The sequence below is a fragment of the Lutzomyia longipalpis genome, chromosome 1 (genome assembly GCF_024334085.1).
Source record: "Lutzomyia longipalpis isolate SR_M1_2022 chromosome 1, ASM2433408v1".
Taxonomy (NCBI): Eukaryota; Metazoa; Arthropoda; class Insecta; order Diptera; family Psychodidae; genus Lutzomyia; species Lutzomyia longipalpis.
This window is the reverse complement of record NC_074707.1, coordinates 42563767-42587764: the sequence shown is the minus strand read 5'-3', so window position 1 is coordinate 42587764 and position 23998 is coordinate 42563767. Positions and strand designations below refer to the sequence as shown.

The 23998-nt window shown below is 37.4% G+C and overlaps 5 protein-coding genes across 5 annotated transcripts in view; 2 read left to right on the top strand and 3 right to left on the bottom strand.

Moving 5' to 3' along the window:
- LOC129787473 (HIG1 domain family member 1A, mitochondrial-like) overlaps nt 1-529 on the bottom strand; it is a 170434-nt gene extending 169905 nt beyond the window's left edge. Inside the window, exon 1 of the mRNA XM_055823080.1 lies at nt 520-529. The gene's annotated coding sequence lies outside the window, so the exon portion shown is untranslated. The remainder of the gene's footprint in view (nt 1-519) is intronic.
- LOC129787458 (fork head domain-containing protein FD4-like) overlaps nt 1-23998 on the bottom strand; it is a 416355-nt gene that overhangs the window by 222053 nt on the left and 170304 nt on the right. The gene's annotated exons all lie outside the window — the stretch shown is intronic.
- On the top strand, nt 3917-16836 carry LOC129787417 (uncharacterized). Its single transcript, XM_055822984.1, has 8 exons — nt 3917-4120; nt 4634-4735; nt 11029-11128; nt 11250-11347; nt 12359-12946; nt 13010-13341; nt 15793-16478; nt 16545-16836. The coding sequence occupies exons 2-8, from the start codon at nt 4714-4716 to the stop codon at nt 16714-16716; spliced, it is 1998 nt and encodes a 665-aa protein (XP_055678959.1). The 5' UTR covers nt 3917-4120; nt 4634-4713; the 3' UTR covers nt 16717-16836.
- LOC129787449 (N-acetyl-D-glucosamine kinase) lies at nt 17409-22410 on the top strand. The gene is made up of 3 exons (XM_055823029.1): nt 17409-18468; nt 20799-21235; nt 21306-22410. Exons 1-3 carry the CDS (start codon nt 18410-18412, stop codon nt 21878-21880), a joined length of 1071 nt encoding a protein of 356 aa, XP_055679004.1. The 5' UTR covers nt 17409-18409; the 3' UTR covers nt 21881-22410.
- LOC129787442 (serine protease HTRA2, mitochondrial) lies at nt 22370-23770 on the bottom strand. The gene is made up of 2 exons (XM_055823020.1): nt 23035-23770; nt 22370-22970 (listed from the first exon to the last, which is right to left on the bottom strand). Exons 1-2 carry the CDS (start codon nt 23768-23770, stop codon nt 22447-22449), a joined length of 1260 nt encoding a protein of 419 aa, XP_055678995.1. The 3' UTR covers nt 22370-22446.

Sequence of the window (23998 nt, the reverse complement as noted above, 5' to 3'; positions counted from 1 at the left end):
CAAATTTATTCACAAAATCATTTAACTCGCTTAATGTTATTTCTTTCTTCAAAATCATTGTCTTTTCTCTCTCTCTCCATGGTGATCGTCAGAAAATATCTCGCCGGAAGGGGAGGATAATTAATTATTTTAGAGGTCTTTATGCACTTTTATGTTCCACTCACAAATATTTTTGTAGACATGATATAATTTTATGCTGCACTTAATTATATCAGAGGTATTACAAAATTAAATTTTTAAATTTCTGAGAAACATTTTTGGGCATATTCACCTGGATTGAGTCTCAAAGCCAGATTATAAATGTTAGTCACACATTCAGAGACATGAATTTCCCGGTAATTCCTTAAAAATTAGCAACATCAATTCGCTGCTGTGCTGGGGTTTTTATTATTACGGTAATTTCTGGTAATTTCCTCACAGTAAAATTCATAACAAAAATTTCCATGAGATGTGCAAGAAGGAAGATCATAAAACTCTTTAGAATGGAATTAACGATAAATGAATTTCAAGTTATTAGTTTAAGAACTAAACAATATTATCCAGGATTTGCTTATTTTAGGGAAGAAAAGGGAGAAGATTTAGAAAAAAAAGCTCAAATATATCTTTCCCAAAGAGTACAATGAGGAAAATGCAGGGCGGAAAATTCTCTTTACTAATGATCTTTAGCACTATCTTCGTGGAAAATTATATTTAGAGATTTTTCTAAACTTGATAAAAATTTTAAATTATTTTTTAAGGATTCGTCAAAAATCAGGGTATATCCGGGTTACAGTAAGAAAATAGGAAATAAAACATAGAGGAAAATGGGGCTAATTATTACACTGCGCTTGAAAAACTAACTGAGATATCTCTTTAATTCACTAATCATCGGTTTCTCCAATTTAACCAATAGTTAGTCATTACCAGGGTCATTACGAACATCATCAAACATGAATAGTTTGTTGCTGTTTGTGTTTATTTTGGCTAATTTATTAGCTTATATTTGTTTGAGAAAATTTATTTTCTTGATTTCCTTCGATGTTTTCACAAAATTAATTTTTATTATCTTTCTTTGATAAAATCATGGCTGAAATCTTTTTTAAAAAAATGTTCTTATTTATCTAAAGTATAGAACAAAATAAATTTTTGACCAAAAAATGGGTCAAAACTTCTTTTATTTGGATGAGGAAAATGTTTCATTTCGTGGAGAGGGCTAAATAATTATTTTCCTTTCAATGCTTAGAGAAAATACATTGAAGTAGAAAATGTCTTATCAAATCTTCGTGAAAATAAATAAATCAATCTCATAAAATTCAGCTGATTAATTCTACTTCTTATAGCTATCAGAAGATTTTGCAAAAGAATTTTAATTAAATTCTCATTCACAGCGTGAGATTTCAAAGATTTTTCTTGTCTAATTATTTTATTTATTAGATTTAATTTTATTCACTTGACAATTTTATTCTTTCAAGTTTGCAAGAAATAATCTATATAATAAAGAAAGGTCTGTTTGTTGGTAATCTTCGTGTCTGTACAGCTATACAAATCTACACCGTTTGACCGATCGTGATGAAATTTGGTACAGAGGCTCCTTATATCAGGCGCTTTCGAGTGGCCGTATCCATTTTCCCCCCAAAGCCCCCCTTCAGGTAGCCCCCATATAACTCTCATGCATTTTTCGCGAATTTTTGAATTTGGCGCCCGAAATGTTGTATGAAAATGATTTCTTCTCTTTGCAAAATTTTTCCTTTTGTGTTCGATGAGTGCTCTCCATCTATATAATAAAGAAAGGTCTGTTTGTTGGTAATCTTCGTGTCTGTACAGCTATACAAATCTACACCGTTTGACCGATCGTGATGAAATTTGGTACAGAGGCTCCTTATATCAGGCGCTTTCGAGTGGCCGTATCCATTTTCCCCCCAAAGCCCCCCTTCAGGTAGCCCCCATATAACTCTCATGCATTTTTCGCGAATTTTTGAATTTGGCGCCCGAAATGTTGTATGAAAATGATTTCTTCTCTTTGCAAAATTTTTCCTTTTGTGTTCGATGAGTGCTCTCCATCTATATAATAAAGAAAGGTCTGTTTGTTGGTAATCTTTGTGTCTGTACAGCTATACAAATCTACACCGTTTAACCGATCGTGATGAAATTTGGTACAGATGCTCCTTATATCAGGCGCTTTCGAGTGGCCGTATCCATTTTCCCCCCAAAGCCCCCCTTCGGGTAGCCCCCATATAACTCTCATACAGTTTTTGCGAATTTTTGAATTTGGCGCCCGAAATGTTGTATGAAAATGATTTCTTCTCTTTGCAAAATTTTTCCTTTTGTGTTCGATGAGTGCTCTCCATCTATATAATAAAGAAAGGTCTGTTTGTTGGTAATCTTTGTGTCTGTACAGCTATACAAATCTACACCGTTTGACCGATCGTGATGAAATTTGGTACAGATGCTCCTTATATCAGACGCTTTCGAGTGGCCGTATCCATTTTCCCCCCAAAGCCCCCCTTCGGGTAGCCCCCATATAACTCTCATACAGTTTTTGCGAATTTTTGAATTTGGCGCCCGAAATGTTGTATGAAAATGATTTCTTCTCTTTGCAAAATTTTTCCTTTTGTGTTCGATGAGTGCTCTCCATCTATATAATAAAGAAAGGTCTGTTTGTTGGTAATCTTTGTGTCTGTACAGCTATACAAATCTACACCGTTTAACCGATCGTGATGAAATTTGGTACAGAGGCCCCTTATATCAGGCGCTTTCGAGTGGCCGTATTCATTTTTCCCCCCAAAGCCCCCCTTCATGTAGCCCCCATATAACTCTCATGTATTTTTTGCGAATTTTTGAATTTGGCGCCCGAAATGTTGTATGAAAATGATTTCTTCTCTTTGCAATTTTTTTGGGGTTGATGAGTAACCCCAATCTACGTATAAATCAATACAATTCTTTTCTCTCTAAAATTTGCGCGAAGCGCAAAACCCCCCGCGATGCGGGGCGAGGAAAATTGGAGCGAAGCGACAATTTACCTCGTTTAAATTTAAATAAAAAAATCTCTGACTTTGGACCATATTTTATTTCCTCCCTCCATCATTTGAAAATGTGTTGCAAAAGATTTTTTTTTGTAAAGCATTCTCTGCGCTTCTAATTAATTTTATACAGCTCCAATATGTTGAAACGGTAGAGAATTCACATGTTGTCTACATTTTCATTGGAAACTGATCACAATAAAATTCTTATTTTGTTGGAGGTCAAAGCCTTTTCTTCCTTCTTGCAAAATCATCTCTAACGAATAAATTGCGGATGTATTCAATTATATTAGGTTAGAATTAGGCATTGATTTTCTCGATGGCTTCAGCATCAACGTTCTCTGGAAGATTGATTTTTATAAGGTGGGAAAAAGAGATTTTTATGATTGCGGAATGTGTGAGAAATTAGCGCGTTTTTCGCCAAAAGTGCCCCTCGTGATGATTTAGGGGGGACTTAATGAGTTGAATATTGGGGAAGGCGAATGACACACATAATTATAGATAGCAATACATTGACCTTAAATCAAGCACGCATAATGCTAGCTCGATGCTAGCAAGATCATCTTTACCATATGTACTTTATGTTGCAATTACATTGATTCTTTCATTAAATTTAATTTGAAAAAAATCGTTGAAGATTTATGAAGTATGATCATGGCCCATGGGGAAAAAGTAACGATCGTATGGAAAATCATTGGAAAAATTGCGAAAATTGTGAGTAAAATAAAGCACTATTAAGTATGAATTTATGATGATGGAGTGTGTGTTATGCTAAAAAGTGCAATGGTAATGAAATGTCGTCATAGACACTTGAAATATCAAGCATCAACGCATACACGGGTTTTTCATGGAACGATCACTCAATTACTCATCGTGATCGGTTTGTTAGTGAGTGAGGCAGGGAAGTTTGGCGGGTTTTCAAGAGCGCGCGTCTCGCCCGGAGTGAATGTGGTCTGGACTGGGCAGAAGATCCGATATTGCCTTCTTGGTGGACACTTGTGCGGAGAGGTGGTCAAAAAATAAACAACTTGTGCGATCGCGCCGCAACGATCAGTCTGCAATACCACCTGAACGGGTGAAGATCACAAAAATTTTCGCATCGTCTTGGATCCTCAAGAAAAGTTTGTTGAAAAATCTTTATGTCCACTTAGACTGTAGTAGCGATAATTGCGGATAAATTAGCGTTCAATCCCGCGTGGAAAAATTATGTGTATAGTGCACGAAAAATTTTTCTGTGAAAGCTTTTCGCGATCATTTTGAGAAATAATCAAAAAAAAATTTCACTTTACATTTTTTTTCGTGGCTCATCGTTTTCATTCAAAAATATAAATTTGCCAAAAAGTGTGATCATCATCACATTATTTAGTTTCTTTTTTTTATGTATGAGGAATTTTTAGCTTTGCCTTCATTTAATCGGATATTTTCTTTTAATGTATACAAAAGCTACCGATCAGTGGCTATTTTCTATTACTCTTAAGTAAATATTTGTTGTCATTGAATCACTTCAGCATGTGAAGACTCGTTGACAATATATGTTGTAATTCATACATATGTTTAAATCACAAAAGAATTTTATGATTGCGCCTTAAAAAAGTGATCATCTCATGCAAATTGATTTTTCTGTGAATCTTCAGGTTTTCTTACTTCGTGCAAAAAAAAGGACACATACAGCACAGAAATTGCCTGGCCAGTGTTATAAATCATCTTTGCAAAAATGTGGATAATCTCGGCGTATGGTGAGTACACAAACACATAGTTTAATAGATATCTATCAATTGTTTTAGTGACATTATTTGCTATGTGATCAATATATTTTCCCAAAATTCGAGAGAGAGAGGGAAGAAAAACAACCAAAAATTTCAAGGTGAAAAAATCAAAGAGCATTGCGGTACTTTGGTGACTTCTTGTTGGTATATATATTTTGTGTGTGCCAAGTCTTTCCTAAAAACAAATAATTTCATTAAAATTGGTAGTTTTATTTTTATTTCTAATGTGAAACGTGTTTAATTCAACAATCACACCAAATGAAAGGGAAGAGGTGCAAAGAATGTGGATTAAAAGAAGCGCTCAGTACACACCATCTTACATCACATAAAATATTCATGATTAAGCTGCAGTTAATCTTTTATCCACTTGCAATTAATTTTATTTCCACATTCATCTTGTCGACTTGAATTAATTTGGAGTTTTTTGCAAGTTAAATATATTTCTTTTTTCTGGGTCTTTCACATTAAGCCAGAGTTGTGTATAGAAAGATGAAATGATTTTAGTACTACTTCTGGGAGTATTTTAGGGCTATCAATTCTTATTCTGACAAAAAAGCTCTGTTTTTTATGGATTAGGAAATTAGGATTTACAAAAAAAATCGTTCGTTTCGTTCATTTTATTTTTAATTCAGGATTTAGACACAAAATTGAGTCAAAATCTTCTATAAGAAAAATCTTTGGCATAAATAAATCTAGAAAATAATGATATTAATTTAAAGAAAGTAAATAAGACTGAAAGATAATCTAAAAACGATCTTAACGAATTAGAATTTTATAAGCAAAGAAATGTTCTTTTCCTTTTTCAATTTTAATAGTTTCTTATTGCGTCATTTTATTTTTATCAGAAAAAGGTAAAGTCAAGCGCAAAAGGTCGGATTCAGACCATCCTCCCCTATGCAATAATATTATTATTTAATGTAATTTATCAAAACTAATATAGCACATTATCTCTAATGAAAATATATGAAAACGTGGAAAACTGGTAATTCTTCAAGTTCTAACAAGAAAAGTTTTAAATAGATATTATCTGTTTCACTTTAGGCGTAATGTTACATCCTGTTTAAGCTAATAGATCGTTTAGTAAAACTCTAATAACGATTGCATAATAAATAAAAATCTATAATTCACAATAGAAGAGAACAATCAGCTATGCTCAAATCTTCAATATCTTCAACTCTGATTGAGAGTGAAGGTGATGATAAAAAGGCAGACATGAGGCTAAGATTGAAGAAAAAAAGCCGAAAAGTGAAATTGATTTGTGACAAATAGCCAAATGGAGAGACAGGCCAGGTTTTCCCTCCAACGCTATTGAACTTGAAGATGCGACGCCAATTATTACATCTCTAAACAACTCATAAAGGATGGTGATAGTGTGTGTTTTGAAAATGCCAAAGACGAATTTCATGAATTTTATTGCTTTATAACTTTTGCATAAATTTAACATAAATATTTCTCTCCACAAAGATTCCGAGTACTGAATTTTTTTTATTAAGAAAATATTGTAAAGAATAAGTGTTTCGGATCGATGAGTTCCGGAGATCAGGCACACTCTTCGCGCGTTTATTTGGAGTGAAAATTGGTATTTGATCAGTACGATCAGCCAGTGATCTTCTCTCGCGGAGTATTGCTAACTAAAATGTATGTTTTTTTCATCGCCTGAAATGGCAAAACACGGAAACACCCACAATAGCCAAAAGCAAAATATTTATCGATTGCTAATGAAGATTTCAAGTGAAGGATTATTTTATGAAAAATAATAGTGAAGTAAAAGATCAGCGATCGCAGCTGTGCTTGGCGCCAATAATTGGTGTAGATGTGTGTCATCTTCTTCACCACATCCACACCACAAGAATGTGGGCATTGCGTAAAGGAATTTGTCACTTTTTTCCCGCATTCGCGATGCAATCGAAAGGAAATTTTGTGATCGCATCTTCCATGATAGAGATACAAACACCAACGACCTTCACAAAAAAGTTGAATTTATAATTCTTTTTGTCTCTTTTACCACCATCATGGTAGGTATGCAAATATCACCGTTGAAAAAATGCTAAAACAAGACGATGATGATGTCTGAATGGCTAATAGAGATGATCATAAAAGATGTGTTATTAAATGGAAAATCAATCGAAATAGAAAGTTTTGGGTGTCAAAAAGAAGTCACGATCACTATAAAGGGGGATCAGCAACGAGTGATTTTTGCTGTCTTTGCATTTTCAAAGTCAAACAAAACGACAATTTCTTGAAAGATCAACAAAAAAGGGGCGAATGGGAATTATTGATGTGCTAAAACTGCCAAAGCACGTGGGGAATTCTTTTCCGTGTTGCCTATTTATAAAAATTAATAAATGTACATTCCCTCATCGGCGACATAAAATATCCCATTTAGTTTATTCACCTTTTGTGTTGCAGATTTACCATCCAATTTATTTTCTTTTCGCATCATTGGCATGAGATGACATCAATGTTCTAATCACATTAATTAATTCATGGACATTTTCTGCTTAGAGGAGAATTCCGGGTTTCTGAATTTTAGATTTTTCTTGTTCATTTTTCACATTTCATTTCATCTTCTCGTGTCCAACTAAATTGGGCAGATTTGTCTCCATTCGCGGGTCATCATCAAAGACTGTGCGCGCGCTCGTTCTCTTCCACCCGGGTTCTATTGAATTTTTTTTTTATGGAGATATCTATATAATAAAGAAAGGTCTGTTTGTTGGTAATCTTCCGTCGTGTTCGGCTATACAAATCTACACCGTTTGACCGATCGCGATGAAATTTGGCACAGAGGCTCCTTATAACAGGCGGTTTCGAGTGGCCGTATCCATTTTCCCCCCAAAGCCCCCCTTCAGGTAGCCCCCATATAACTCTCATGCAGTTTTTGCGAATTTTTGAATTTGGCGCCGGAAATGTTGTATGAAAATGATTTCTTCTCTTTGCAAATTTTTCTTTGGGATTGATAGGTGTGCCCAATCATACTTATAAATCATCACAATTTTTTGAAGCGCAAAACCCCCCGCGAAGCGGGGCGAGGAAAATTGGAGCGAAGCGACAATTTACCTCGTCTTTCTATAATTTGACGAATGGACTTGTGGGGGAGACAATCAATAAAATATCTAATAAATTCAATGAGGGACAATTGGTTAAATTCGGTGAGATCAGAACATCGAAAGATGCGAGATTAAAATTCCATTTTCGACACAATCCATCTTTTCAATTTATTGCGTTACAACGCCACTCAATTTAACGATCACCTTTGACTCGCGATTTTTAGGATGATCACTCACAAGGGAGATTGTACAGTATACACTGGAAAGGCTCCAATATGACGCACATTAATTTTTCATTGTTTTACATTTTATAAATCGCTTTCAAATTGATTGCGTGTGCCGCGTGTGTGCTCCCTTGTTTGTCAGGTTGAAGGATTTTTTTTGCAATAAAATAATGAAGAAGAATCTATTACACTCAGAGAAAAAAATCTAATGTATCAAATATAATGAAATAAGAAGAAAAAATAGTGTTTCAAAGAAGAGCTCTATGATTGGCTGATAAACTCTGACAAAGCGTTTTCATTGGCTGCAGCTCATTTATAGGGTGGAGCTTTAATGCAAAATTAATTTAAACAGACAATTATATCAACTATCTTTATAAACAATTTATTGTTAAATAGATTTTGTTAAAAATTATTTAAGAAATTATGAAATAGTTCATAAATCTTTTTTCTGTCTTTGGTACGGAGTAATGGGATTTTCTTTGGGTTTTTGAGCTCATCAACAAGGATTTCCCATTATTATAAACTTGTACTCTATTTCTTTGACAACGTTAATTAAAATTTGCAACAGAATACATTTGCAAAAAATTAAATTTTCAAATTATAAAAGAAAAACAAAACATTTCAAGCAAATAAAAAAAATTAAAACTAAATAACTGACCTTGACTTAAACACCTCTCAAATTGTCATTAAATTTTAATATGGGAATTATGATAATTCTTTTCGTTATGAAATATTTGGCAAACACGCATTTTATACGAAGAGAGAAAAAAATAATTTAAAATTATTTATGACCTAATTAACAACACACTAACATGACATTTATGCTACAATGCAATCTTTTATGGGAAAAATACGTGGCAGAATATCTTCTTTTAGTATTGCGTGTGTGGTAGTCATAATTGTTGCTAAAAAAATTTTCTGAGTGTATTAATTTGAAACAATTTGAAGATGAAAGTATGCGCAAAAAAACTCCACGTGCTTTCTAATGATCTTCTTCGGTTTCCAAATATTAGCCTTACCCAGCCTCCGCACTAAAAACCCCACGGTGTTTAAGTATTTAGTGGAGACTTTCCCAAAAATTGAGAAAAGAATTTATTTAAATGAGCTTTAGTGAGCAATTTGTTAAACAGGAGGGAAACTTTAATGATAAATTACCCATAAAATTGTCTCAGACGTTGAACAGAAGTTCTTAACTGATGCATAAGAGGTTTATTCTCGTGTAAGTATAAATATGGGTGTGACTCATTATGGGGGAAAGGCACAGAAGCATCTTTCATAAAATATTTGCAGACAGGTTTCTCCCAGAGGGCGAAATGGGGAATTCCCGGTCATTTTTCTTCCTCACACACGTGTGATGGTTCTTACAGCAAAAATCGTTAACCTTTTGCGTGAATTCTTGATGAGAAATGATGACTGCAGATTCTTGCACGAGCTTCTCTTTTAAGAAAAGAACCGGATGATTCCCGAAATAGCCAATAAATTTTAACGAGAAATATAATTTAAATTTTTTTGCAGCCTGGGAACCAATTTGCAAAAAAACTGCCTCACAATCTCTCCTCTCTCTCTGAAGACGATCCAAATTGCGAAATGTTTGCGAAAAATATTAATAAAAATGATAGCTATATGGATAAAATTTGATGAGACACTATGAATGCATTAGCAAGAATGGAAATGTACATAAATAAATTGCACCATCTGTGGACAAGCTTTGAGATCGAGATATCAACCTTTTTTTTGTGCCCAATACATCATTTTGGATTTGTTGAAAAAAAATCTCCGCGACGGTTACAAAAGATCTTTGTGGTCCAGTAAAAGAGCGCGCGTGAGATGTTTGGGAGAAGAAGAAGTGAAAAAAAAATCGTTTCACCAGGTAAAGGTGAACAGCTTCAAAGTTTGGCTTTAAGCACCAACGCGCGCTCAAAAACTGTATTTTGAGTGACTGTCGATCGTAAAAGACTTATATACCTTTTCCTCATTGAACTGCGATAGTCACTTCCGACATTGCGTCAGGTCAGGGTTAAAGATACCTCAAGATGTGTGTACCGTGGCTGTTTTTTTTTCACACCACGCGCGCGATGATGTTGCAAATTAGGAAGAATTTCTGCACACAACACAGTCATCAATGGAAGACTTTTTCTTGCCATTTGTCTTTATACAAATAAAACATTATTAATTATTTGGTAATGCCATTCCGCGAGATGGTAATTAACGAGGTAAACTTTAGCAAAATTGAGAGACATTCATCAATACCATTCAAAAGACCGAAGGAAGCGGATTTTTTGCTTCTTCTAACTGATTCCACATCTTTTAATGTCGAATGCGAATGGCTCTTTTCAACGCTGAATGGCCAATAAAATGGGAATTTCGCAAAGAGAATCAAGATGTTGTAAAAATCGGGTTGAATGGGTCACATGGTTAGAATCTTAGTTTTACGGGAATGAATATTAAAGTAAAACTAATTTCTTCTAACGGTGCTATCTTACAAAATATTTATGATATCAACTGTGAGATTTATTTGTATATAGCGCAGTAAAAATAAAAGAATCATTAAGATAAATAATGGTTTTATGTTTAGTGGGGTAATGTTCGTAGAATATAGTAAAGGAATTTATTGGAAATTCTTAATGACTTTACGGGATTTTTTTTATACATTTTCCTGAGGCAGTATTGCTTAATTTTTTTTTTGCAAAAAGGAATGAACTTTGAGAGACAAGTTTTGAGTTACGACATAATGCAGAAGAAAGCGAAAAATACCATAAAGATTAAGAATAATATTTAATAACAATTTATTAAGTTCCTTATACAGACTAGTGTATCGGACAAGAATGAAATTGAGATTATTTTTAATTTAAAAGTTTAGGTCAAAAACTGATAAAATTAAGGTACAATTAATACCTATATTTGTCGTTAAGAATTTTTAGAATTTAAAGTTTAGAATCCTCAAACGAACGATAAATTAAAATTCTTTAAACGCAAAAATCCTTTTTTCCAGGATTATTCCTGCTTATCCTGCACACATTTTCACCTGCTACTGCTGATGTGAGCCACCTCACCCCAAATGGTATCAATAATCAATTTTACGACCACATAAGGCAAGTCTGACGTGTGTTTTACGCAAAAAAATAAAATATTTTCTCTTTATTTATGGATGTGTTGAAAAATATCACGGTGATCCCACTTTATTGATAAATCTTTTGTAAATTTCATTTATAGTCTCCTGAGGAATGCCATCCGGGGTGAACCAAACATCGACTATCCAATCTACAGCCATCCACCAGCAACAAGTTTTACCTGCGCAGGTAGACACGACGGTAAGTTCTGACCACCTGAGAAGATTTATTTGTCAATCCCGGAACAAGATTAGCAAAAAACGGCGACTCTTTTCTTCTACAAATAAATCTCTAACGGACCCGCGAGCGCGTTATTGTTTTCTAATAGAGCTGTAATTTAATTAAATTCCATTTTATTAATCAAAAATTTTTTTTATATGTTGAGAATTATTTTTTATTGCCCCGACGTAAATTGCGCGATCTTCTCGGTTGTCCCATCTATCTGTCTTGATCTCTGTCGTCTATGAGAGGATCATCGCGACTTTGTTGGATGATGGACCAGTTTTGTGTGAAATATTTGGAATGTTTCGATAAAAGCGAGAAAAACCGCGTCAGGGTTTACAAGAAACCTTTTACTTTTTACGTTAAAAAAATTTATTCTTTGCGATTGAGGAAGTTTGGTTGCTTTGGTAGCTACCGCAAGGAGGACTTCATTTTGGGCTCTCAGGAATTTTGGATTTAATTGGTGTCTTTTATAGGGGCTACTGAAGGTTATTTCTTCAACCGACTATCACAAAACCGCTTTATCAAAAACTCATCTTTTTGTCACAACTCATTATGTTGCGAAGACATTGATTGATGTGATAAACATAAAAAAAAGTTGATCTTTTGTTGTTTTAACGAAGAAACAATTTGATAAGAAATAATTAAGCAAAAAAAAATCTTTGAACAAAAGCTTCGCATAAAGCTCATTTTCTTGCCGGATTCTACGGAAATTTATGCAAAATTGCGCAATTTTGCGAGAAGCTTTGAAAGCATAAAATTCTCCAGCCCAGACAGCTTGAAAGTTGTTGCGCCAGAACAGGTTTCTCTCTTTGGTTCATCTTTTTTCGGCTCATAATAACTTATCGAATTATGCTCTATGCTAATGCAAAATCTATTTTTAGCCCAACATCCGGAATTCCATTTTAAAATGTTTTGTATATTATTATTTTTTTATTTAATCCACCCCCGCCTTACTCACCTGATTCCCATCGTATCTCTTTTGCACAGGCTACTACGCAGACACGGAGACGAGATGCCAGGTATTCCGTGTTTGTGCCAATACGGATACAACTGGTCACGGATTCGCTTTCCTCTGCCCTAATGGCACACTCTTCAATCAGCGACACTTTGTCTGCGATTGGCACTACAACGTTAATTGCAATGAGAGTCCTTCGTTGTACTTTAAGAATGAGCAGCTGGGCAAGAGGATTGAGAGTCATGATCAAATGATGACAATGGTGCGATACATGCAGAACTTTGTCATGCAGTCTCCATCGTTAAGTAGTCAGAGTGGCTCCTCATCTGCCTTTCTTCAGGGTAGTGGAGGATCTTCCGGAAGCACGAATTTTGGTGCTGCTTTGGGCGCTAGTTCTGGTGGTGTGTCATTTGGCCAGGGATTCGGAGATTCATCGTCATCAGCCACGAATTTTGGCAGCCACCAAACACATCAGAAGATTTATGTTTCAAATCTCGGGGAGCTTTCAACGGAACCCGGATCTGGATTTGATCTCTCCAAATCGAACATAATCAGCCACAATCTCGACTTTCATCAATCCAGCGCATCTAGCGTGTCAAAAGGACCTTCATTCAGTTCTGGTAAAACTTTTAGTTAAATTATAAATGAATAATTTATTGATTTTATTATAAAAATTCTTCCAGATGGCCATTCTAAATTAAGCTCCCAACCCTTCCATGGAAAATTCAATGCTATTTTTTCGGGATCTGGGAATCTTATTGGATTGGGCAGCAATGTTCAGCCAGGAGGAACAAAATTCTCAGGATCAGACATCAAGTCTAATGCAATTTATTTGCCACCTCGTCCTTCAGTTCCCAACACTTACATTCCGCCACATGCTCCAGTACAGAACACCTACGTTCCACCGGCACCGCCACAACAACAACAGCCATCCGCACCAATAGTTTCTCATCAAATCAACCATGTGGGTAGCACAGGAAGTACCCAAAAATTCCCCTCTTTCCCCGGAAATTTGGTAAGTATTCAAACATTGCAAAAAAAAAAGTAATTGACCAACTGACTAACAACCTGAGTATTGCACGCCACACAGACGCTAGACGAGACAGATTACGGACTATTTCCCGAAGATAATCTCGAGAAGTTGCACGAAGGACATAGTGTGAAAAATAGGGACGTGAGTAGCCAAGAGAATTTAGCACGAACTGACCATTTATCCACACTAAATGGAACCCTGGCCCTCAGAGTTCCTGCCCTTGATCTCCTTCCTCCATTCCTGAATTCCCAACTTCCCATAGTTTCTGAGCCCTTCTTGAGACCGGACATACCATTCCTTGCCACGGACTTACTTCCTCCCTTTGAGAAAAGCACAAAGACATTAGAAACAGATCAAAGCACACCATTGAGCATTTTTGTACCAGACGATACGACAACTACTGAATTGGGAACAAGTACAGAGGACATACCAAAGACAACGACCATTGAGATTAAAGAGCCTGCAACGGAAATTCCTGAAGCTACAAATGAACCAGGAGCGTCAACTGAAGCTGCGGATCTAATAGGAAAAGGAATCGATATTCCAGAGTTACCCAGAGATCTCTTGCCTCCTTTTAATCCCAATGATTTTGTGCCATCAAATTCATCCTCTACGATGATAATTAATGTTGAAAGTACAACAGAAGAATTGAGAGAAACTGAAGAGAGAATCCCGGAACTAGCAAGGGATTTACTTCCTCCTTTTGAAGAAAATAATTCCAGAACGTCTAATTCAAGCAATTCCTTGGTAACGACTGAAGAGATTGAAGTTTCAACAGAACCATTGCAGAAAACTGAAGAGAGAGTTCCAGAATTGGTTAGAGATTTGGTTCCTCCTCTTAGGGTAATAAATCCCAGAATTCCTGAAGTAATAAAAAATAAATCAGAAGATGCTTTGCCTACAGTTGCACCTGACGCACCTTTCACAGATCTCCTTCCTCCCCTTGAGACAATTAATTCCAGATTTTCTGAAGTTAACAAAACAGAAATGGAAGATAAGATAAATCAAACCACGATTTCACATGAAGTACCTTTTAGGGATCTGTTGCCTCCGTTTGAGACAATTAATTCAAGAATTTCTGAAGTTAATAGAACAGAATTGGTGGAAGAACCTCTAACAGATTTACCTCCTCCTTTGGAAGAAACTTTGAGTGCCTCTGTGGCTTCCACGACTGAATCTTCCATAAAAACTACAACAGAAGAGATTCAAGAAATTTTCACGACAAATCTTCCTGATGTACCTGAAATAAAAATTCCATTCTTGGATTTACTTCCTCCATTTGAGGCAGAAATTAATTTAAAAATACTGAAAGATTCTCACACTGAGGAGAATCTCCAAGAAATTACTACAGAAAGAGATCCTTCAGGCACAGAAATTGCCACAGAAGCCACTGAATATCCCGATGTGGAGACTACTCTAGTTCCTGAGGAGATTTCTGTGACGGAATCCCTGGAGAAGAATGATGTAACTGGGAATTCAATTGATCAAGTTGGGCTATCCACAAAGAATATTATTCCTCAGCTTATTTTAGATTTATTGCCACCCAGAGAAGATAATTCCCGGCAATTGGAGTTAATTCCGGAAGAATCAACGACATTTGTTACCACGACGATTGCTGATGATGAAATCCAAGCTAAAGAAGTGAATGATGAGTTGGTGGACTTTGACGTGATGATGGCTCAAATGGGTGGGTTTTTCAGTAATGACAATTCATCTCAATCAACTCAATCTCAAGAAATTCCCACAACTGAGACAATCCCACTGACTTCTGAAGAAATTCCCCAAACAACTTCCTCTCGTACCACAATGAGTACAACGACAACTTCTACCACAAAAAGTTCCACCACGACGACTTCTACCACAACTCCTAGAGTTATTGAGACAAGTAATACAAGGTTGTACAGGACGAAAATGACTACTCAAATCCTCCCTCGAGGATTTCAGACGCAAACTACGTCGACTTTTGTGAATATGACCACCACAGTGTCTCCGAGAGATAGTAAGGATTATGCTAGACGCTTGAGGAATCGTATGAGGCAATTCCTCTATGTGTCTCAGCATAGCCCTGCTTTTACGACCCCCACTGTACCCGTAGGCTTTACAAGAGCACCCTCAGCTCGTGCTAGGGTTCTAAGAACAAAGACTACCACTAAACGGCAAACCATTACGAGCACCACGCCACAAACAACCACGACTACGACTACCAGAGAAATTTTTGAGGCTTCTAGGGAGACTGTTGAAGCTTCTCCTAAAGAGACTTCCACAAAAATCTTAACTTCTTCCTCAACGCCTTCAACTTATTCGACAAATCCTACAATGGTGACAAAACGACCCACAAAGAGGCAGACTAAAACGACTCCACAAACAGCCACAACTCGAGAGATCTCTGAATCTCCCCGTGAAACCTCAACTAAAGAAACTTCTGTTCCACAGGTCACAACACCACCCAGGGTATCAATTCCAACACAGACACCAGCTACAACAACTGTTGTTACATCGCGGATTCCTTCTGTCGAGCAACCAACGACAGAGCCAAAGCTGGACATCCGATTTGGTGATGATGATGATGATTTTGGGAATACGCCCAAATTGTCAAATACTCCATCGAAATACTTCTCCCTTCCACTCTCTCCGGTAGAGATTAAGGAGAGAGAACTGAAGAAATTGGGGCTTGTTCCACGAAAGCAGGAAGTTCAGGATTCGGCGAAGGAAGGAAGTGCCGTGTTCCCGCAGAGAATTCAATTCCCAACGCGTTTTGATTCACCAGCTCTACCCCTTACATCTGGGTACTCCACAACAACCACTCATATTGCTCCAGCTACATCAAGGGTTTACCAATCAACTCTCTATCAAGTACCCCAAGCTGCAACTGTTCCACAGGCAACCAGCTTCAGCAGTAGATTCTCTTCTCATGCAAATGACAGGGCCACGGACATCCAGATAATCCCTGCACGTGGATACTACTTCAATGATCCGTCTGAGAGGAAGCTCTACTATGACGACGTTGCTCGGGGGTTGTTTAATGATCACGGAAATGGGTATGTGTACATCAAGCCGAAATTCTCTGCACTCCAGGATGTACCAACGGTGGCGCAACATCATGAAATTCAGCATTCTGGGTACAATTTTGGTAGGAATATGTATGCAGGGCTCTTTAATCACATCGACACATCCTCTGATTACAGTGTACGTGCTGCACCGCTCAAGGTTCTCGAAGCTAGGGATACAGAAGGAAGTATTTTCCGTGGTTTTGACTCCTACGCTGCACCCCTGAGTCACGTGGGGCAATTACCAACGGATACCGTCTACAATCCCGCCCAGTCACATTCCCATTCATCCTTCCAACAATCCTTCTGAGGGCAGCATCATTTCCCCCCTCATCCCCCCCCTCATCGCCCCTTTAGCGACTAATTTTAGCATTTAATTAAAATTAATTGAAATAATTTTGCCATGAATAAAAAAATGTCGGTTTAGAAAGATCGTTAAGATTTAAATTTAAACGGCGAATCTGCAAGAATGCTGATTTTTTGTGATTTCTTCAGTGTGGTTGTAATTTTAACGGAAAATCCAAATTAATTTGCCAAAAATTGCAATTTTCTTGTTTTTTATCCAATTTTTTGGACATAAAACACATTTTTGGGGCTCCTCGAGTACCTGCGGGTGCTCCACAGCCCCCGGGAAGCCACTCAGTGCGGAATTTGGAGCCCGCGGAAATTTTGACGGTTGGGGATTTTACACGGACTTTTTTTCCCAGAAATGGATTTTCGCGAACTTTTCAAACCAGCGATGCCAATCGACGCGGCATCGCTTTATAATTGCAAAAAACTATTTCCGGCCGGAAAAATTGGCGGAAAACGCGGGAAAATTGCGAAAAACTGATCGTGTGAGGGAGACGGATAGCTGTGGAATGCATCCATCTCATTTTCTCCTAAAGTAAAAGTGCTAGAAATAAGTGGTGGCTTTTGGAACTACATTTAGGGCGCCAAGTTAAAAAAAAAGTCACATGAAAGACATGAAAAAAAATAAGACATGTCATATGAATGTCATACAACATGTCCCATGCAAATCCATACGTCATGTTGTACCGTATCAGATGCTTTGCGGTAGTGGGCGAAATCCGTGCTAGAAATGTTCCTTCCGGCTTGTTTTTGTGCCTGAGATTTTAATCCTTTCTCCGGGAATCATGCAGCTCCTGGGAAAGCCCGTATGAATCTGATGTGAGGGGTGTGTGAGGAAGAAAATGACGTGAAGCTGCGGATTGCGGGGTAATTGCGATATCGCCACACACACCATCCGTCGCGAATTTATTTTGTATGCCTCTTTTTGCTGATTTCTCGCCGTTGGAATCAAGGTCAGTGAGATTTGGGGAAGTCGTACAAGCCTCCAAGAGAACTTGACCTTAACGCAATAAGAAGTAATGAAATAGAATCAGAAAATCTCAGAGAGATTTACATCCCGGAAGATTACCTGAGCACGGAGGGATCAGCTTTGGAAGTAGGAAGAGTAGGAGGATTTTTGGGGGAATCTGTGGCACGGTGTATATGTTTACCTGGATAGCCTTGTGGGTGGGGTGAAGCGTGGAGAATTTTGCACGGAAGTTACAGTGAAAGTAACAACCAGTGGAGCCGAAGATTGTTGGAGCTGTGGGTTCGGGTGAGTGGAAGTGGCACGAAGAGTCACACAGCCATTCACTACAAGCACTTCGCCACGGAGTCACATTCCTCCAGCAGCAGTCACTTGGATCTCGGCACACAGCCCGTACGTGCTCTCACTTCTCTCTCAGTTTTGGAGTACAATAAGCGCAATTAGCTGGTTGAAACACCTGTGAGAGATCACAGCAGGAGTCTCCGGTGGAATTCAGGGAGTGCCTACGTGTACGTGATCTCTCTGTGATTTTTTTCGTTGAGGCACTTTTGGGTGAAAAGTGTGTGAAAATACTAATTAAAAGAAAAAGAAAATTTCGTGCTCTCTGAAAACGTTATTAGACCTAATTAGCAAATCCAAGTGAGAGCAGCAAAAGTTCCTGAGGACTTCCTGTTGGATCTATTTTATGTTCTTCTGCCGCAATCTATGCGCAATGACATCAACATACATTGGTGGAGTCGAGGGGTGAGTAGCAAAACATCTTCCCCGGCTGATCGCGCTTGATCGCAAAAGTGGGTTTGTGGACCAATAAATTTTTCAACCACAAAATTTGGTCAGTGAGATGACTGACTTACAAATAAAACACGTGGTCAGATGATTGGTCAATGAACTTGACGATTGTGATTGAACACGGCTTCTCCACGCTCCAAATCCTCCGGAGATGATGGAGTATCTTATACCCGCTCTTTCCCACTAGCCCAACGAGACAAACAAGAAACTCCAGTAATATCCATTCAATTAATTACCCACCACAACACCTGCCCCAAACACACGCGACACCAATCTAGAGATTTTCCAAAAGCACCGCAAAATGGAAAACGCAGCAAGACATCCACAATAAATTAATAAATTAATAACACAGCATTAAAGATTAAATAAAAAAAAACAGTCCGCTTATCACAGAGCGCATTTTCCACGCATAGAGAGGAAAAAAAAAGATTAAATTTCACAACATTCTGCTGTGTTTTGCAATGCCGCACTATCGCTAAAAAAATATTCTCGCATTTAGTTCATCGCACAATAAGAGTGATGCAAAATCCAAAGTCCGCGAAGAATCTCTCAATTAAAATTTTAAATTTTCTTCTAGCTCTCCAAAAAAAAAAACTCTACGATATGATGAGCCAATCAATTGGCCAATTAAATTATCCAGAATTTATAAATATCCCCCTCAATCATTCATTTTTTATTTACAGAAAAAAACTACATAAATATTCTCCTCCCTGTTTTTCACCCCAATTAAATTCCTTGACATCAATTTATTCTCTCGAGAAGGGAGCAATTTTTATGCAATAAATTTCAAGAAGCAATGCAAAGGAGAGGGTGAGAACCAATAAATACTTTTCTGCATTTCCTGACACGAAGAAATTGCGTCTAATGAATATATCCTTGACATCAATTTGCCATATAGTTTGCGAGAAAGATGGACAAATAGTGTCTCGAACGCACCCCCTCGCCTGCCCCCAAAGCAAAACTCACTCACTCGGTCAAGTGATAAGGAACTCGGTGAAGATTCTCGTTTGCCTTGAAATCCGCGAATCGCATTTTACTGGAAATTCACGCACTCCAATTCATTAGTTTGTGCATCTCATTAAAAGCAAAACATGTAACACTAAAGAGCTAAAATGTTCCACAAATTGGTTTTTCCTAATTCCGACAAATTAGGAAAAAAAAACGAATAAAGAATTTAGAATGTAAATTAGAATTAATTTGAGTCGAATAAAAATAATTTGATTTGCAAAATATCTTTTCGGGGAATTCATCCAATTTGATAGAACCCGAAATAAAGAAAAAAAAACAAAACATTTTTTTATAAAATAAATTTAAAAAATCTAAAATAAATTCAACCTAAAACGTGTAAGACTAAAAAGAATCTTAGGTCAACCGCATATGACCCAGAACTTATCCTGTTGCCTTTTGAAAGAAAAATTTCTATTCACTAATGATAGAAGGAAAAATGAAAGATTTTGATCTCGATTTTTTGGGAAATTATTTTTTTTTCATTTTTTCTTTAAAATGCTTTAAAAAAGGCTTTTTACAACATTTTGCATTAAGGCAAAAAATCTTTAATTGCTTTTCAGTTACTTATCGCACAAATAAGTTATATGTTGTTTTATTAATTCATTAAAATATCGAAAAAGAAACTTTTCATGCTCTTTTGATTTTAATTGAGAATTTAACGTTTTTCTTACGATAATTCTTTACCTATTTAACTATTAATTTAAAAAATTTTCCTGAATTTTTATGGGATCTATGAAGTTTTATAAATCTTTTATCAAATTCTTTAAAAATTCCTTGGAACTATCGAATTTAAAGAAAAGGTTCTCTATCAAAAATTTAGCTTAAACGTTTACAAAGAACGGCGATAGCCGAAGGGTTCTAGGTTCTATTCTCTCCTCTGTTAATTCTTAAAACTCTTTGATTTTAATATTTTTACGTTCCTTTTTTTAATTCATTAATTTTTCAATTTTTTCTGTTTTATTCTTATTTATTGACTACAAAATCTGAAGAATGATAGGATTTCGCACAACTATTCTAAAGGATTCTCTCCTAGAGTTCTCTTACAAAAAAAAAGAGAAAAAATTCTATTTCACGTATTTTGCAAAAGAAAAATAAACAATTTTGCATACCGCTGTATACACAAAATTTTTCTTTAATGACTTTTTTATGGAAATTTTCCTTGTTTGTCTTGCAAATGATTTCGCGCGCAGACAGTATTCTCCTCACCCATATAACTCATTTTAAATGTGCCCTAGAACGCTTCTTTTTTTTTAATAAAATTCTCACACACTTTTCAGTGGTGCAACACACTCAAAGTTGATTATTTGCGATGAAACGGGTGGCATTGTGGCATCCGTCGTTGGCCCAGGGACAAACCACTGGATGGTTGGTATCCCTGAGTGTGCTCGACGTATTGCTGAAATGGCCACGAAGGCTAAATCTGCGGCCAATATTCCTCAAACGCTGAAGCTAAAGTGTTTGGGATTGAGCCTGAGCGGATGTGAGCAGGAGGCTACGAATAAGGGTTTGGAAGCTGAGCTGAAGAACTCTTGTCCGAGTTTAGCTGAGAACTACGTTGTTTGTAGTGATACAGTGGGTAGCATTGCAACGGTATCCCCCCTAGGTGGGCTGGTTCTCATCTCTGGGACCGGATCAAATGCCCTACTACGCAATCCCGATGGATCTGTGTACAATTGTGGTGGATGGGGTCACATAATGGGAGACGAAGGAAGTGGTAAGATGAGAAATTTAGGGATACCTTATTAAGGATTGAAGGAAAATGGGCTTTTGTTCTTCTTTTCCAGCCTGGTGGATCTCTCACAGAGCAATGAAAATTGTCTTTGATGATCAGGATAATTTTGTAAAAAGCGTTCATCCCACAAATACCGTTTGGCAGCTAATGAAGGAACATTTTAGCGTTGAGACGCGTCTTGATCTTCTCGATCATTGCTACGCTAAATTCGATAAACCCTTCTTTGCGGGGTTGTGTCTGAAATTGGCCAAGGCAGCAAATGACGGAGATCGCCTGTGTCAGCAACTCTTCATGGATGCTGGGAAACTCCTGGCCAAATCCATCATAGCCCTACTTCCGCGTGTTAGCGAAGAACTCGTCCGAAGCGGAGAGTTGAGTATTGTCTGTGTGGGATCAGTGTGGATGAGTTGGGATCTCCTCAAAATGGGTTTTATCAAGGAAATGAATACGACCTCCATTAGCTACGGACTCACCCTAAAGCGACTGACTCAGAATATGGCTCTGGGAGCCACCTATTTGGCCGCTGATGCCATTGAATTCAATCTCCCACGCGACTATGCCAAAAACTACGAAGTTTTCTACAAGCACCACAATACAGCCGCCGTCAATGGGAATGGGATTGAGTGAATACGTAAATTGGGAAGCTCCTGGATCCCCACCCCAAGTGAATCTCTTTGTGTGAGAGATCCCAAAAGTTTGTGAAGAGTTTTTCTTTTTTAAGGATAAAGGGAAGGAGGCACGGAAGGATTTTCATCAAAACTTTATTATTTTAAAAACTTTTTGATGACTTAAAAATCTGTAAAACAGAATTTTTCCTGCTTAATACTACTTAAATTTTATAAGGCAAAGAGTCCTAATGTGATAAGACAGATAAAGTTTGAGAGAGAAGAAAATATTAATCTAATCTACGACCAAATAAAGTGATAACGTTGTTAAAAATTCAGAATTTTTGCTTCAAATTGTCCAGATAAAATGCAGGTGAAGTGTTTGGTCACTTCCTTCTTTTCTCAAATAGAAACTTCTTATCAAACCTTATCAAGATAAGAGAATTTCTTAAATGAGTTATTTTGGGGGATGTTTTGATGAAAATTCTTATTGCATGATCATTCAAAATGATTCCTTTTATCAATAAAATTGGATTTTATTGTAAGAAAAAATGCGATCTTTTCCTTACCTTGCAATCCCTATTGTCCTTACTCTGGATCCTCTGGACGGACAGTAATTTGATGCTTCTCGAGGCCACGATAAATCACCAAAGTAATGTCCTTCCCAGCATCCTTGAGAGCTTCATAGACATCCGAAGATGACTTCACTGGTTTCCCATTAATTTCCGTCACAATATCCCCGGGATTGAGCCCTCCAGTGTGAGCTGGAGATCCCAGAATTACCTTCCACACCAGCACCCCATTTGTGATGTGATTCGGTACAGGGTGACTACGATGTCGCAACTCCTGAAGGATATCCGGCGTAATGGAGATCATCGTGATGCCCATATATCGCCGAGGAGGTGGAGTAGCTTGCTGGCCACCACGTCGAACCTTCTCTTTGTTGCGATTCAAGAAATCCTTCGCATAGTCAATTGGGATTGCAAAACTAATCCCGGCAGTGACTTTCATGGAATTAATTCCAATTGCCTCTCCGTCGAGGTTCACGAGAGGTCCTCCAGAATTGCCAAAAGTAATGGCTGCATCTGTCTGGATGTAGTTAATGTCACGTCCTGGAAGAAATAATTGAAAGATCAGCAAAATAATCTCCATTGCTATATGAGATGTATGTTTTACCCATTAATCCCAGTTCATCGGCAGCTCTGTGTGTGGAACTCACAACTCCTGCTGTGACTGTGTTGCTGAGAGCTAAGGGACTCCCCAGGGCGACAACCCATTCGCCTGATCTCAAACTCGATGATTCACCAAGTTTGATTGTTGGTAAATTTTTGCAGGAAATTCTTACGGTGGCTAAATCTGACACAGAATCTACGTCCTCAACAACCCCAGGGAACGTCCTTCCATCTGCTAGCTTCACCTGAACCCGACTGTAGGGTTTATTGATAACAACATGAGCATTGGTGAGGATCAACCCATCTGCGTCAACGATAAATCCAGAACCATTTGAAGCAGTCAACGGTTGCCCGGAGAAGTAATCGTATCTTCTGGTATCCTTGATCTCAATGTACACCACAGCTGGAGCTGCAATTTCCACAACTTCTGCAATTACATTAAACTCCTTCCGGCGACTGGGTTGCTTCATCACAGTCGCTGCCAGGACTCTCGGGAAGAGGCTTACGTCATCCCTCTTCTGGAGGTAGTTATTAGCTCCAATAATACTAGATAAAAGTCCCAACGCTAAACCACAGATTGTCCAACTTGTAGAGTTTCTATTCCATCCTCCTTGATGGTTTTTTTGATCAGTTTTATCGGGATTGGGGATCCTTGATGTTGTCAGCAATCTCACTTGGTTGTTTAGTTGGAAATTACGCCGGTAAGCTGGATAACATCTCAAGAGCAAAGCTCTGCTCATCTTGAAATATCGCTTAAATACTTATTTTTAGTTATTTCAACTAAGAAACCCCATAAATAGGGCAACTTTTGTGTTTTTCCTGACCACTTCCGTTCCCAAGATTGAGGTTATTTTGGTTATGTTCATATTTTCATTAGTGAGGTTATGTTGTATTGACATCGCGAAATTGTAAACAGAGTTGGAGATTTTTCACAGAAAAAACAGGAAAATCGTATCAGGAAGGGCAAG